The sequence below is a fragment of the Hippichthys cyanospilos genome, chromosome 20 (genome assembly GCF_059441005.1).
Source record: "Hippichthys cyanospilos isolate Australia breed blue-spotted pipefish chromosome 20, RoL_Hcya_1.0, whole genome shotgun sequence".
NCBI classification, from domain to species: Eukaryota; Metazoa; Chordata; class Actinopteri; order Syngnathiformes; family Syngnathidae; genus Hippichthys; species Hippichthys cyanospilos.
Window position 1 is genome coordinate 11802091 of NC_142388.1, and position 15951 is coordinate 11818041.

The 15951-nt window shown below is 39.5% G+C and overlaps 1 protein-coding gene across 7 annotated transcripts in view; it reads right to left on the reverse strand.

The window, feature by feature from the left end:
- Positions 1-586: 586 nt before the first annotated feature.
- Positions 587-15951, reverse strand: part of cdc42bpab (CDC42 binding protein kinase alpha (DMPK-like) b) — an 80333-nt gene continuing 64968 nt past the window's right edge. For 5 of the 7 annotated variants that reach the window (XM_088403172.1, XM_088403175.1, XM_088403173.1 and 2 more), the window contains 17 exons: positions 15774-15879; positions 15541-15677; positions 15327-15466; positions 14506-14587; positions 13990-14209; positions 13821-13883; positions 12048-12301; positions 11837-11961; positions 11533-11747; positions 11355-11452; positions 10626-10710; positions 10355-10478; positions 9414-9531; positions 7898-8015; positions 7675-7832; positions 7020-7094; positions 587-3637 (listed from right to left, as the gene is read on the reverse strand). In XM_088403172.1, coding sequence (XP_088259298.1) covers positions 3506-3637; positions 7020-7094; positions 7675-7832; positions 7898-8015; positions 9414-9531; positions 10355-10478; positions 10626-10710; positions 11355-11452; positions 11533-11747; positions 11837-11961; positions 12048-12301; positions 13821-13883; positions 13990-14209; positions 14506-14587; positions 15327-15466; positions 15541-15677; positions 15774-15879 — 2250 coding nt within the window. In that variant the 3' untranslated portion in view covers positions 587-3505. The remainder of the gene's footprint in view (positions 3638-7019; positions 7095-7674; positions 7833-7897; positions 8016-9413; positions 9532-10354; positions 10479-10625; positions 10711-11354; positions 11453-11532; positions 11748-11836; positions 11962-12047; positions 12302-13820; positions 13884-13989; positions 14210-14505; positions 14588-15326; positions 15467-15540; positions 15678-15773; positions 15880-15951) is intronic. The other 2 variants (XM_088403177.1, XM_088403174.1) reach the window with 1 other exon arrangement.

Here is a 15951-nt window from a genome sequence, read left to right on the forward strand (position 1 = left end):
AAATGCATCAATGAAGGAAAATAATACTTTGGGAGTGTTTAGGCTGACAAATCACCATTTGAACTTGGTTAAAAGCTCCTAAAAGTTGACTTTTTATGTTACTTATTCAAATGAGGTCATTAATTTTTTACATTCAGTAATACTTCGTTTTAGTCCGACATTTGTTAGAGCTCCACCCCCTTTCCGTCATCATCAGTGTATTTTTTTTTCAAGGCGAATAAAATTGTAATTGTCTGTGTATTTTTGGCCAAACTTACGCCACCACTAGAGGGCGACATTTGAGTTTTTTTTTTCTGGTCCATCATTCATCAGACGTTGGTCTACCTCTGTCTACACTCATACTAATTATTTTTTTTCTGTTTTATTATTTACAATTAGTTAACATGTCTGGTTCTTGACGGCAGGCTGATTGCACTTTGAACTATAAAAGTTCTTGAACACTAAGTTCAAACACCCCTGTGATCATTACTCTCCCTTAGTGACTAAAAGCTCTGCATATACGTACGAGTGAATTTTTCAAAACACTAATTAAATGGAAAAGAAACACATTTAATTTCAAAAACAAATGAGACACTCACACAGTGCATTTGTAACAGCCCTCCGCTTTATTGAAATACATCGGAGTCAGGTTATTATGAGTCGTCCACGGAAGTGTGGCAGCCAGTTCCATACATTTTGTTTTGACCTTACACCTTAAATATTTTTTGTGCAAAAAGAATCTACATTACCTGTAGTGAGTTATCCTCATTAAAACGCCCAAACCGTTAAAAAAAAAATCCAAAGGAAAACAAACCAAAAAAACAAAAACAAATGATTACATCTATAACATGCAAAACTGTACAAATTATTACAAAGCAATCCTAGAAAACAACCAAGTGTATTATGATATGAAAGAGCAAAATATAGAAGGTATCGTAGATAAGACCTCACTGAAATGCAAAGGCAATTGATTTTTTTTTTTAATTATTATTCTTAAGTGTTTCTCGCCACAGCAGCCCTAAAACCTTATGTATTATCCAATCCTGACATAAAATCATCATATTGCTACCATCCTTTTCCTGAGTTAGTCCCATCTTTTCTTTGTGATCATTTGATTTTTCTGTACAACCAAAGGGCCTCCTCGCTCTGAAATTATACATTCCACATGCCAGGCGCTCGGGAGGTGTTTTCAATCAGAATCAAATTGGCTGTTAGTAAACACATCTAAAAGGAAAAGCGCGCATGTGTTGGAATAGTGTTTTTCGAAAGCTGGATGAAGCGGAATGACCGCAGGGAACATTTTTATTTCCCTGACCACACTTACAAAGTGACATACTAGTCCAGAACAGTGGTTCTCAAAATGGGGTCCGTGAAATAATAGGGAACGGATTTAGTTGATCTTTTAACAGTTATAGATTTTGGGCCTGTTTTTGGCGCCCCCTCTGGCTGCTGTTGATAGTGCATTTAGTAGTGGGGAAGGTGCGGCTTCAGTTGGGAGCGATTGTTGTCTATGGCATTGTGCTGTTCCTTCTCATTGAAATGTTATCATTTATGCTAATATGCCCCAAATTAGTCGTTTGTTGGTCCAACTTGTGACTATAGATATCATGCTAATGTTAGATTATATCTTCATCATGTTATATATGGTTGCCTAGTGTTTAGTTCTTTAGCATTATCGTTTGTGCTAGGTATTTCCTTATAGTAAATGTTAGCATATGCAAATATTTTGCATTGATAATCATGCTTCTTTGCGTCTGATTAACAATTTGGATTGAAAGGAATATCATTTGTAATTTAGTTATATTATTGATTTAATCTACGCAATTTGTGTACAATTAGTAAGATATATAATTTTTGCATATACAATTTACCTGAGTTGTATGGTGTATTTTCTTTAGTTATAAATGAGTGAGAGTTGTACTACTGACACAACTAAATTAAAGAAGTTACACTTATTTGCTGTTCGCTGTCTGTCTACTTAGAAGACATTGTAACTTCTAGGAAGGACAGAACATTGGGTTATTCGTAAAAAATATATATTTGTTCATTATATATTACATTGTAAAAGTATTCATGGCTCTCTAATAAAGTAATCAATTCAACCAGTTTAATATATATTTAAACGATCATTTTTAAAGTTGTCAAATTGCTTGGTAACGAAGCGATGAAGCCAGCAAAGCTATAGCGGCATTTTATTTTATAATGCTGTTTTTGACTAAATGATCGGAAATTGATCCGATTTGTTGTAAGAGGCGTGCAATTTGCGATTTTTATTTTCTAAACTTCAGTATCGCTAAAAAGTAACAAATATACTTGTTGTCAAATCGAATATGTTGGTGAATAAAAAGGGTGCTTATATATGGCTTGAAAGATTGTTTGTTTTGTTTTGTTTCTGCAAACATTTGCAATTGGGGTTCCTAGGAAAATTAGCTTTCTAAAAACGGTCCCTGACTCCAAAACTTTTGAGAACCCCTGCTCTAGAACATTAGTACACTGCAGTGTAGTGAATATTTGAGTGGAACATTCGCATGGTAGTGTCACACTTGAGGAAACTTTGCATCCGCCTGTACAAGAAATAAAATCAAACAACAGTCAGAGCATTGATAAGCGGATAGGCTATTCCAACCACGAAGCTTAGTGTTGACATTCTTTGTGTTTCTTCTTTTTATAAAAGAGCAGGTGATCCAAACAAACATTGTTGAATACAAGCAAAGACTATACTTTGATTGCCAATGTTGACCTCTTTCTCTGTTTTTTTTTGGGGGGGGGAAGGGGGAGGGGGTTTACCAAATGAAGCTTACACGGACACTACAATGCATTTTGCCGCATTGACATCTCCGGATTTTCTCAATTGCAAATCCGAATGTGTACGGGAAGGACACGGTGTCATAAAATAAGAACATCTGTCAATAAAATACTTTAAAAATGGAACCCGTGTGAGTAAAATCCCAAATCACTCGTGAATAAAAGTATAATTCCCCGTGTAGCTCTCTATAGTATTTCCTTATCATATATTACTCTCTACTTTGAACCTATGTACATTATTGTGGTGGTTGGGCTTCCATGACGTGCTTTACGCCGGACCAATGAGGATTAACCATGAGGTTGTGGGCTTTATTTTGGAAACGTTTCATAAAGTCGCTGCACTTGGTGGGAAGTTTAGTGTTAGCAAATCTGCAGCTTGGTTTGAGGTGGGGAGGGGGCTCTTGGGGCAGTCACGCAAAACAAATGCTTCTAGTCTAAGCTTGATAAATAAATTAAAATATTGTCCCCTAAAACCCAAAACGCTCCTATGTACAAATACAAATCTTTTTTTTTTTTCTGTCTTTGCATCTGAATGAGTGTCAGTTGATGCCAAAAAGAAGGGAGCATTTGATTTGGACATCACTTCTTTCCTCCATAAACAACTGTGGAAGGAAAGTGGGTGGGGTAGAGGGGGGGTACAGAGAGGTACAGTTGTGTGGGCATAGACCGGGGGGGTATTGTGTGCTGTCGCTGGGCAGGCGGGCTGGTGAGCTGGGCCGGCTCATGTGTCCCAGCCAGTGCGGTCAGTGCTCTCCAAGGACAACGACTTGGTCTTGTGGGGCGAGGCCGGACTCGGGGGGCTGCTGAAAGTGGAGCTGTTTGAGGCCGTCGAGTGGCGCGGAGAGTCAGAGTCCTGCAAAATACAAAAGAAGAAGAAAAAAATCTGCATTTAGGCAACTGTATTCTATTGAAGGCCTTCTGTTGCTATGGTAACCATGTGCACATGGAGCGCGATCATCGCAACAAATGATAATGCAGGGAAATGTGCAATAAAAAAGCCACAAAGTACCGTAATTCCCCAAATATAGGACGCACCTGCCCACAAAACGCACCCTTAATTTTAGGGTCACATTCTGGTATTTTGTGTTACAGAGTATAAGATGCGTCAACAGTTCAGCGACCTAAAAAAAAAGTATAGCAAAACAGAATAGATCCATCTTCCTAAATTCTTAACATCTTCTTGTGTTCATATTTGTAAGTTCTATATTGATGCGTGTAAAGTGTGTTTCAGATTTCCCACATTGAGAATGGTCAGTGAATGCAGCGCCAGTGTAACATTGAATGTGCTGAAAGCGGTTGTTTTTCCTTTTCCTCGTGACACAACTCGAGTTCATTTTGCCATAAATACCAAAAATTGTGCTTCGGGAACATCTGTGTTCCACCAAGTTTGATTGTGTGTATATGCAAAAAACAAGTCAAATGGAATACATTTCTGTGTTCTCCAACTCTTAATTGAATCAGCTGGAGACATCTCAACCTTTACCATGCGCACCCGAAATAATGATGTTTTGGTTTATCTTTTAACAGTTTATTCATTTGAGCTTTGTTTTGCTTGATCTTTGTTTTTTGGCGCCGCCTCTGGCCATTGTTGATATTACATTTTGTAGTGAGGAAGGGCAGTGCTTGTTTTGTGTCTCTGTGAAATCTGCCCCACGATTCCCTGCAAGTTGCACTATCTACGTAAGAATTTTGTAATTTATGATAATATGCCCAAAATCGCTTTGTTTGTTGATCTAACAACCAATCTAAACTTTAAGTTACCGTCAAAGGCACACACCCATACTTTTGCCCATCATTGTTGGTTAAAAAAAGAAGTGGTCTTATATTTAAGGAATTTCAGTAATCATTATTTCAAATGAGACTTGTGTTCTAACATTACCTCATTGATTCTGCTGGGTTTTTTTTGTTTTGTTTTTTTGCAAACGTGGTGAAACTAAGTTAAACTAAGAAACAACATGTATTCACAGCCTTTGTAATGGAGCTCTAAATTGAGCCTCAATTGGACCAGGTATGAGATGCAAAACCACATGCCTGTCTAGAGTGCGCGTCATAGCACAAACCACCAAGAATGAGGTCAAAACAAGAATTATTAGTAATCATAAACGCACAGCCAAGATACCAAAGTCTCGCCCCGACAAACAGAAATGGACCAACCAAAATCCAGGCTTAAGTTCAATTCAACAGCTTTGGATACATCTGAAAAAGGATGTGCATCAAACAGTCCCGCTGAATTAACTATTTATTTGGCCAAGCTGTTGCTAACCATAAATGTAAGGAGCAATGGATTGTTGTTTTTTTTTTTAAATGATGCTGAATGTTTTTCAACTTTAATTGTTCACAATTAATTTGAAGGCAGTTGCAGCTAATTCAAGTAAATGGCTGTGACATTACATGCATTTTTATATATGGCTGCCACTTTTTAAGGGACCAAAATGAATGCCTCGGGTCACTCTAGAGCGTCATCGAATGGGTTATGATATGATAATGATATTGCTCAAAACACTTAAGAATTCACCCTGACCCTTTTGTCAGCAACCCCAACAAATACTGTACAAGTAAAACACCTCCATTAGAGTCATAAATGCCCAGCAGGCCATGGAAGATGGCTTAAAAAGTGGGAGACAAATATACAAACTTTTGTACTTCATACACTGATGACCTAAAATGGATTTAACTACCTCCATCTGTTCTTAGAGACACCATCTTTTTTGGCCAGGCCTGATTCATGACCGTTTAAATATTAACTACAATTTTAGCCCCCGGGGGAAATTGTGACCCAACTCTGGCTTTTAGATGTTATTTATGTCCGAAATCAAAAGAAAATCACACACACACACACACACACACACACACACACACACACACAAAAACACTTGGAAGCTAAAATATTGCACATTTTGTCAAAAGCTGTAAACTTTCAAATGCCATCCGTTCTAAATGCTTGGCAACGAGAGGTCGAGAGGTGCACTCTGCATATGTCAACTTAGCCCATGTTGGGCTTACCCGATATATTATCATGCATTTCCCCCAATTTTGGCATCAATTTTTTTTCAATGTAAACTTGCGAACAGGGTGCAATAGAATTTTTTGTGTTGACACCCCAAACCACCAGGAAATGCTTGCGGACAATTTAAGACTTTTGCAATGACCATTGAGTGGCTTAGACTGACTCCCATAATTAAGATAAAGATTAATATTAGGATAAAGATTAAGATTTAGGGCTATACAAATCAAATTTGATTGATTGATTGATTATTATTATTGATGTGTCAGCTTTTACAGATTGATACAAAGCCCATATTGTTTAGATATTTGCATTTATTAACACCACCAAGTTCTTTAGTTAGCGGCTAGCACTAACACTGGAGACATGTGCTATATTATGGCAGTGTATTTGACTAGCGGTTTCTTGGCAATCTATAGGATTAAGTAATGTTTTTGTTTGTTTGTTTTTTTTTGCTATGATGTGATGGCAATAAATGATATCATGAGAATGAGACAAGCTAAGTGCTGCACCATCACAACAGAGTAAAGCCAGCTGCTATGCAACCACCACTGCAAAAATCAACTTCAAAATGAAAGCATACTATGGTTATTGCATTGATGTTCATGCATTATTTGGTGTGTTTATTTTGAAGCTGACCTTCACAAAACCTTTGTTGGTAGTGCACATCCAGTGTGATGACACAAAAGCCGCCAGGAAGTGAATTCGTTTTATTAATTTTTATTCATAATATCGATTTTGTTACACTTCTAATATTATGTAGAGTGACTACATGATTTATACTTTTTTTTTTTTTTTTTTTTTTTTAGAAAGGTTTGTGCGATGTGACATTTTTTCAAATGTAAACTATGTGCCTTGGCTGATTAAAATTTAGGAAACACTGCTGGGAGATTAGAGTACCCAAAAAAAATTCATGTCAAACAAGTGGACAAGAAGTAGACTGCACCAATTGGCTTATTGTTACTGCAGCTGAGTGGAAGCAGACATGCCGTGTGATTGGCTGAGTGGGCAGCAATAGTGATCAAGGGGATGAAAGCATGACCAGAAAGCTCTGGCGAACGATGTGATGGGGCATCACTTCCCCGAAATGTCCAAAAGTGGCACGTGGGTATGTTTGTGGACTCAACACACATCCATTTGTTGAGGAGCTATAACACACACATACACACACGCCTCGTAGGGTGCTCTCGCTTGTGTGTCAAGTGCAGGTCGTTGCAGTTGTTGACATTACCTTCATCTTACTAAGCAAGGTCCTTAAAGCCCTTTTCAGATCGGGGGTCTTCTCCGACGGCGAAACTGCCTGCCACTGCAGAGGAGAGTTCAGACTCAGCGCCACACCCACAGACAGCATGCTGGGGTGGGGGAAGACGGGCGGGCGGGCGGGCGGGGTGAAAGAGGTGACAAATGGGGCAGAATGGGATCGGGGATGGACTGCTTCCGGTGGTCAGCGGCCACGAGGGTGGCGGTGGAGTTGGAGGAGGAATCAAAAGCGAAGGTGGAATGGGGTGGACTTGTTTAGATGGGGGGCAGAAGTCACCCATAACCAAACAACTACAGCACTTCACCTACTGTTCAATGCGACAAGGACTTTAGGACCACATGAAAGATTTTCCTTTCACAGAACAGGAAGTGACAATGTAGGCTAAAACCCAGCTGATGGAAGACCACGGGGAGCAACGGTCAAGATCAGAAAGCCACTTAAGACATCACAGGGTGCTGACCAATCAGCAGGTTGGAACAAGAGGGTGAGGAAAAGCGCCTGCTGGGATGTTTGTGGCAAATGGGGGAATGCGCAACAACGATGATCACATGCAGACACACAATCACATTGTAGGGTATGTTTCCCCCCTTTTGTTTTTTTTCCCCCATGAAGCGTATGCACTGACCTCTCTGTCAAACTGCGAGAGGGGAGCGTCCCCACAGTCCATGCCGCCGCCTGAGGACAGGGAGCTCTCCGAGGGCGATGTCATGGCTTGGCGCTTGGAGCTGTAACTCCCTCCTGACAGCTCCCTTCGCAGGGCGCTGCCGTTCTGGGAGGACGAGCCTGCGACACCACAAAGAAGTCACGAGGAGGCCACTAACCAAACGGAGGTGACACGGGCCACTTACGTATGCCCAGTCCGCTGCTGGCACTCATGGAGCGGCCCGGTTCGGCCTTGTTCTTGGTAATGGAAGGGATGCTAACCGAACCACTGAAGCCTGCGCGGCTTTCTTGGATGCGGACATTCTAAATTCAAGCACAAAAACACCCCCCACCCCCCAAAAAGGTGTCAGTCACATGCAACAGCTTTGTATAGGTTTTCAAAATCTTCAAAAATGTTCACTAGTGTCGAGGTCAGAGCTTTGGGAAGGCCATTCCAGAAGCTTAATTTAAACCTGCTTAAACATTCCAAAACCAGCTTTGATGTGTGCTTGGAAATGTCCTTTTGCAAATGTTCCAATTGTCCAAGTTCCAGCTTTCTAGCAGCTGACTTGAAGCAATTTGAACGTATGTGGCATGTAAGTAAGTATGTTGTGCTTCCACTATTCCAGCGCATGATGCTACAACCAGACTGATGGCTATTTTTTGTAATATTAGACATACATATATCATGTATTGCAGCATATAAAAAGGTGATCAATTAACATTCTTGAAGACATTTCAACAGAACTAAGAGTTTGTGTTAGCCTTTTTTTATTTTAATTTGGACATCATTTTTATTCCATAAAAAAATTAATATTGGCTCAAAGTAATTATTTGCCTCCTTGACCACTATCTCTACGTTCAAACTCACCATGAAATCTGAAAAGGAGTTTCCCACCTTGTGTGACTCTATAATTCTCCCACCGTAATTAGCTCTGGACTGTGTGTCTAGAATCACTAAATTGTCGATCAAAAGAGTGAGGGTGAATAAATAGCCAATGGACCCATAAAAACGCCTTCAAGAAACCTCACGTAGAATGTAAGTGACGTAAGTGGATGCTCACTGCAAGCAGGCAGTGCTATATTGATCATTAAAAATTGGAACTGTTGTTCATATTGAAAACCTGATGTTTTATCATGCATTTTCCCCAAATTTTGCATTAATCCTTTCAACGGCAACTCGCAAACAGGGTACGATAGAAATTTTTGTGTTGAGACCCCAAAACCACAGGGGGGGACGCTCTCGGACAACTAATGACATTTACAAGCGTTTGCATTTCTCTGACTTTGTTGAGTGGCTTTGCCTGGACTCCCATAATGCAAAGTTCTTGCTATGCATTGTGGCACTTGTAAGTAACAAATGGCTTTGATTTCAAGAACTAAATGTTGCAGGCAAGGTTTTGTTTTGCAGCAGGGAAGCGTTTTATTTTATGCAACATCCAACATTATATCTGCATCGTCCCGTCTGTGAAATCTGCAGCATTGAATAGCTGTTAACGTTTTCTAAACAAAACAGTAAGAGTTGGACAAGCCTGAGCACATTAAAATAGAAACATAAGTGACACCGATGTGGTACCAGACCAGAGAACTGCAAATCAATGTCGTTGATCTTAGCATTCCAGGAGGAAGTTCTACTCCGCCTTCACTGCGATGTTGTGTGTGCATGTAATCAGGTGTTTTGGGCATAGTGTTTAACATGACTACAAGGTTTAAATACAGTACCATAGGCAAGTCTTTGAGAATCTGGATGCCATCCCCTGGTCCCATGTGTGCAACATGGTTAAAGTTTGTGGGGTTGGAGATCAGCTTGTTTCTCATCTCTGGATCCCGCAACATCTCTCTGCAGTCACACACAAACAGGAAAATCATGTAAGGCTCAACAAAGTATTAACTGGCAGCGCTCTCGTTCCCCTGCAACCAGGATGAATAATTTTTGATAAGAACGCCTACTTTTAAATCAATGTGGGTCCTCCGAATCAATGTTTTATGCAGGGGTATTTCAAAAACGTATTACATAAAAATAGAGATTTGCATTTCCACAAAATAAAATAGAACAAAACAAAATACAAAACAATGTATGCAAACTCCAAATTAATTCATGCACACATTTAATTCACATAAAGGTAAATGAATGAAAATATTGTCAAGACTGTCACTGTACTAAAAAAAAAAAAAATGTTACAATTGTGATTGACAATGCTCCCGATAAACAGAAGATAAACAAACTGGTTTCATGCTTTGCCCATTCTCTCAATTTAGCTGCTCTCTTGAAATAGTTTATATTCATATCTTGACAGATGATGACGGTTCATTCAATAATTTTATTAAATTTTACTGTGACATTTGGTAATATCTGTTGTTGGTTTTTACCCATGTCTTGTCAATGCGGTTTGAACCTTAGACTTACTTTTTCCTTTTTACTGCCCAATTTTTGGGACTCCAAAGATTCTGTTGGGACCCATAGCTTTTTAGTATTGCGACTTCCAGGGACCCAACAGTAAAATGAGCACTTAACTAGTAATATAAACAAAAAATCAAATCAATAAGGAGGCAGACTTGTGATATCGTTTGTAGTTTTTAATTGCTATTTAACTATGCATGAGTGTAAATTATAATAGAAAATGATCAACCTCAGCATACCGGTTTTAAGAATAGCCAAGTACCTTCTCTGCTGAAGTCTCTCTTCTTCTGGCACCCTAAAGGAGAAGCGTCTCTTATTGTTCATGCTGCGTACCATCTGCTTCCTGCTGTTGTCTGACGTCTCCGGAACGACCAGCTCGTCGCCCTCTGAAAGATCAAAACAAAGCCACGGTTATATTTATATCAGCAACTACAAAGCAATTCTCACACAAACACGCAAACAATGTCGCCTCAGACACATCTGGTTTTCATGTTGTCTGGTGAACGAAGTGAAAGGCAAAGAAGACATCTTACCAGCTGTTTTGTTTCTAAAGTAGATGAGCCGCACTGTTTCCAGCCCCAACAGGTTCAGGGAGCCATCGACATTCAAAGGTCGCACCTGTAGTCACACACACGTACGACAGCACAGATTATATATATTTTTAAATTAATCACTAAAACACAAATAGGCACCAGCACGCCAGCGTCCCTTGTGAGGATAAGGGGCTAGAAAAGATGGATGGGTAATATCAATCAAGTCCAAGCATTTTTCTAATTCTTCTGAGAGCGGTCAAACTTCCAATGTATCCCACAAGAGGGAGACAAAGGTTGGACTTTCACAATGCATACCAGGGCCTATAGTCCCTGATGACGTTATTTCCAGTTCACTGAACACATTAAACCACACATAGCTGCACAAAATGGAAATAAAATTGTCAGCATCCAACAGCAACAACATTTTCACACACAATGTCATATAGCATTTAGTTTGCCTGGACTGACTCCCACTGTTTTAAATAAAGTTACTCCACTGGCTGCTTTACACAATTCCTGTCCATTTTTACTTATCTGATAAAAATCAGATTTATAATGATATTTGCATTTGGAAATGGCTTTAGTCTGATAAGATCTCATGCATTTTATTCATATACACGTATACAGACACAAGAGCAGAAGAATCCAAATTATGTCTCTTTAACTAGGTGGCATGAATCCAGCAGAGTAGTTTAACATCATAAAATGCTAAAACGTAAAGCCGCGTACCTTCTTTATTGGTATAGTCTGAATCCACTCCATGGTGTTGACATCAAACACATCCACTGCATTCTCACTGTACACGGACAAGTAAGGGGCATTGTAGCCTAATGTGGGGAAAGAAAATGTGGTTACACGTATTTGTTAAGGTTTCATGTTGACTTTAATTTGGAGAAACAATGCTTACAGGCGCCATTTGGCACAGCAGGCCACATGAGCTCCTGCTGGCGTGACCTGCGACCCTGAGAGTCCACGTACACGCCGATGGCACTGAAGCACAGCAACAACTCCTTGCTAGAGATCTCCACTGCACAAAGGGCATCGAGGTTCTGCTGAGGGATAAATGCCAATGTGTGATCCTCGGGATGGAGCAGGCTAACCGGAGACACATCGCCGTGGACACTATGGAGGTGATCAGAAGAGTTGTTGGGTTGGGTCACCATCCATAAAAACAAGAAACTCCAACGCACAACGTCAGCTGAGCTGAGTACCTGTAGCGAGTGAAACCAGATTGGTAGCCCACATAGAGCCGCTCATTGAGCAGACCCATCCATTGGACAATCCCAGGAGCTTGCAGCTCCCGCAGCCGACGATGGCGGGCTTTGCTCTTGTTCACCTGGTGTACATGGAGCATAGATTCGTTAAACAAAAATAGCACGGGCTTTTCCCAAGAAATAAGTGTAGTGGAAGGTGTGTACAAACCTCATAACACATAATTTGCCTTTTCATGGCCACGCAGAGACATGTTAGCGAACCGTTTCGGACGGGTCCGGAGACAATGGTCTGGCAGCCTTTTGTCTCTGCGAGCTTGAAGGAGTCGATCTCGCGGCCGTCCAGAGCCTGTGAGGGGAAGAGCCGGACGTGGCGGTTCCTTCCAGAGATGACAGCCAGCAGCTGCTCCTGTGGGATCAGGTCGATGTGGTGCACCTTCTTATTGTCGCCCACTCGAATGATTTCTGAGGATGGATGCAGGAGTAGAAGGGTTGTATAATGACATAGGTCTTTCATGCCTTGATTACAATAACTTACAGGGGGGTTTCTAAGGATTTCTTAAGACTCATAAGGGACATGGGTTTGCAAGCCCTTGAGCTGCATGTGGCTCCATCTTGTTGGTAAATAATTAGTATTTCATTAACAAATAGTTTGTTTCCCAAATGTAATTGTAAATATGAGGATTATGACGCTCTTGTGAAAATTAAAATAAAATTGTTTTAGTTGTTTGATGTCAGTATCAGTCAAATGTTTGGAAACACCTCCAAATTCAGTGTTTACATTATTATTATTCATTATTAGACATTCTTAAAAGTAGGCATTTTTACCATGATGACAGCTCTACAATTCAGATTTTTTTTTTTTTTTTTTGGTTATTCCACTTTCCATGACCTGGAAAAACTTTCTGTTCACATCTGTGTATGTTCAAGTGATATAGTGAACCCCGGTTTACGACGTCCCTGTCTTACGTATTTTTTCCACCTTACGACGTGGACTGCGAAGTTTTTTTGTCCTCTCTTCACAACATTTTTTTCACCTTACGACATCAAAAACAACAACTTATCTTCTAGTGGCGGTCAGTGTGTGTGCGTGACCCTGAGTAGCTCCGCGCTCATACGTCACTGCCTATGTCACTACAATGCTGGTCTGCTATTGGTCGGAGTCATGGTTTCAAGATGGCGACAACAAAACAATCGGATAAGTCAATCAAACATTATTGCTAGACATTCAGACATTAAGAATAAAGATGAGTCGTGAAAAGTACTGGAGAGGAATGGGAAAATATACATTTTGATTACATTTAAAAAAAATAAAAAATACATCAATGCCAAGAGGAACCAAGCGCTTAAAATAATATAATTATGATTCAATTAAATAAACTTCATTTTTTTAAAATAATATAAAACTACACTTTATTTTACAAAAAATCATGGTGTTTGTGCCTTGTCCCCATATAAATTGCTTCAAAATTGGAGCATATATAGCGTGTCACAATTTCAAAAAGGATGTTATAAAAAATGTAATTGTAATTGTAAAAAATACATTTATAACTGAAATGCAGGGGTAAAAATTGAAGAGTTTACATGGCAATTAGGTTATTTTATTTTTTCGTCCCCCAAAGAAAACTCGCAGTTTATGCAATATATAAGGCCCACCGCTAGCATATGAGAAAATTGAAGGTTTTTAGGTTCACCTTAAATTGCGGAAAATACAGTATTGGACAGTCATATGTGATTCATTGATGGCAAAACAAATGGCATTTTTTATTTGTGATTTTGATGAATCATTAAGGGTGTCTTTGATTTCATGAATGAGTCATTTTATTATATTTGTGCAATGATATCTTCTCTTTGAATATGAAAATAGTTTTGTGACTTTTTTTTTCCTATAGGAGGTGGCTCTTTGAGTATATAAGGTGGACCCTTGATAGTAGAAATAAACTTTTGAATAGCTGTTCATGGAAGTGTCTATTGTCCAGCTTACCATCTTTGGTGACATGAATGACAAAGAGGCCTTCTTCATTGCCCAGAGCAACACGCTCATGATCTGATGGCAAATTAGAACAATGGCATGTTGAGAACATGTTCAATAAGAATGCTCGCTGCTCATGAATCTAAGCAGGAGGTCAACACAGCTCATGCTGAATGCTCACCTATTATAGCAGCAGACTGTGTCGTCTTGATGAGTGGCAGAGTGCTGTCATAAGCCTCTTTGGGGACATAGACGAAGCGCTCCTTGAGCTTGTTTTTCTTGAGAATGCGGTGAAGTTCATTGAGAAGGCCAACCCACTTGTTTCTCTCCTGGTCACTGTCAGCTAAAATCAAAATGGATGGCTTATGGCTGCTAGAGGGGGAAAGCTGAGAAGCTGTTACCTGTAGAGATGACAGGGACAAAACTGTGAACATTGGGGCAATTTATAAGGTTTTTATTCTTCTGTTTTTTGGTTGTTTTTTTTTACTGTTCAAGTTAAGAATCCTAAAAGTGAAAAAAAGGCAAACAATAAAATCCAACACAATTATTACTTTTGCTCTGTTTTCAATGCCAATATCCTCTTAATAGGAAAGGCACTCCTTTGAACTATGAAATGATCATTTAATCTCATATGCACGATTCCAGCTTTGTTGCAATATAATCTATGACACAATGAATACAGATGAGAAGAACCCACTCTGAATATGCAGGGAATATCTTTGCGGCTAGCGTGAATGACATCAGAGGCCAAAACGGGGCTGACTGAGAACTCCTCATCCCTGGATGAGACAAAGCCAGGTAAGTCAAGGTCAAAACAAGCAGCAACATATACATATAAATCAATCTATCAATTTGTGTTGCTTGAAGAATAATTTGATGGCTCCAGTTCCTCATAGGAAGTTCTGATTCATCTCAGGTTTTTAAGCAAAACTCAGGCTTTTCAAACCAGATATATCTTCGACAACACATTATTGGAAACATAAGAGGAACATGAACTCCTTGTCATTGAATGAGTTAATGAGATTTATAAAAAAATAAAAGCACAATGTTTTATACCATATTCTAATATATTTAAGATATTAGTATAAATGTTTATGATTAATTAATTAATAAATTAATTATTTTTTCAGCATCAAATGTTCATTGGGTCGAAAATATTTTTAGTTTCAATAAGGATTGGCATATTTATGTTTCAGGCACTTTGATCTCCTTTTTTCCCCAGATTCTTAGTAAGATGTATCTTGTACAATCCCTGTGAGTGTTAAAATTGTTACTGTTAAAAAAAGATTATTACATCTGTTTTTTTTTTTCAAAATCACATCAATAATAACAAAATAAGTCTCTCCAAAAACAATGGGAAAGTATCTTGCTTGAAGCGTTAACCTTAAACATTAAAATAAAGTTGATAATGGTACCCTGGTTTGTGACTAATTGCTGGAAATAAACGCATAGGCCAGAATCCAGTTTTAAAGACTGTGGCATTTTTTATTGTACACGAACGACATTTCCCTTTCTTACCTCATATCTATGACTTGGCTCACAATTACACTTGGCTGTGTTGTCTTTCCTTCACCTAGCTCATAGAGAAACAGTTTGAAGTCGCACACCACTGCCATTGCCCTCTGCCAGCCCTTCTTCACCCCTGTTGGTTTCGGCACCTATAACCACCAAAGAATGTTATTGTAACATTGAGCTATGATGACTTACTGTAGTCATCAAAGGGCTCACTTACCCTCACATGCCCTTCATATGCAGTCCCAATGCCCCTTTGAGGGTCAATGCCGAGTGGTCCCTTGGTCTGATCCTGCGGAACGGGACAGACTGCTGGAGCTTTGTCTGCACATGTTACATGGCACGAGAAGTTGCACACTGGATGAGGAGATAGCAGGAGGGACAGGTTAGAGGTTTGTTATGTACATTACTATTTAGCGACATTAAAACCATTTCAATTTGCAAAGCCCTTACCTTCACAGGTGCAACCTTGGCGTATGAGTCCCACCATGAGGGAAGTGCACTGGTTACACTTTGTAGGCGTGTTGAACGACTTCACTACAAACTGATGTGCTTTTGGCTAGGAGGGCAAGGGGTGAAAGGTAGAAAAAGGTGAGATGCAATGCAATTTTGAACTCAATCATGTAAAAAG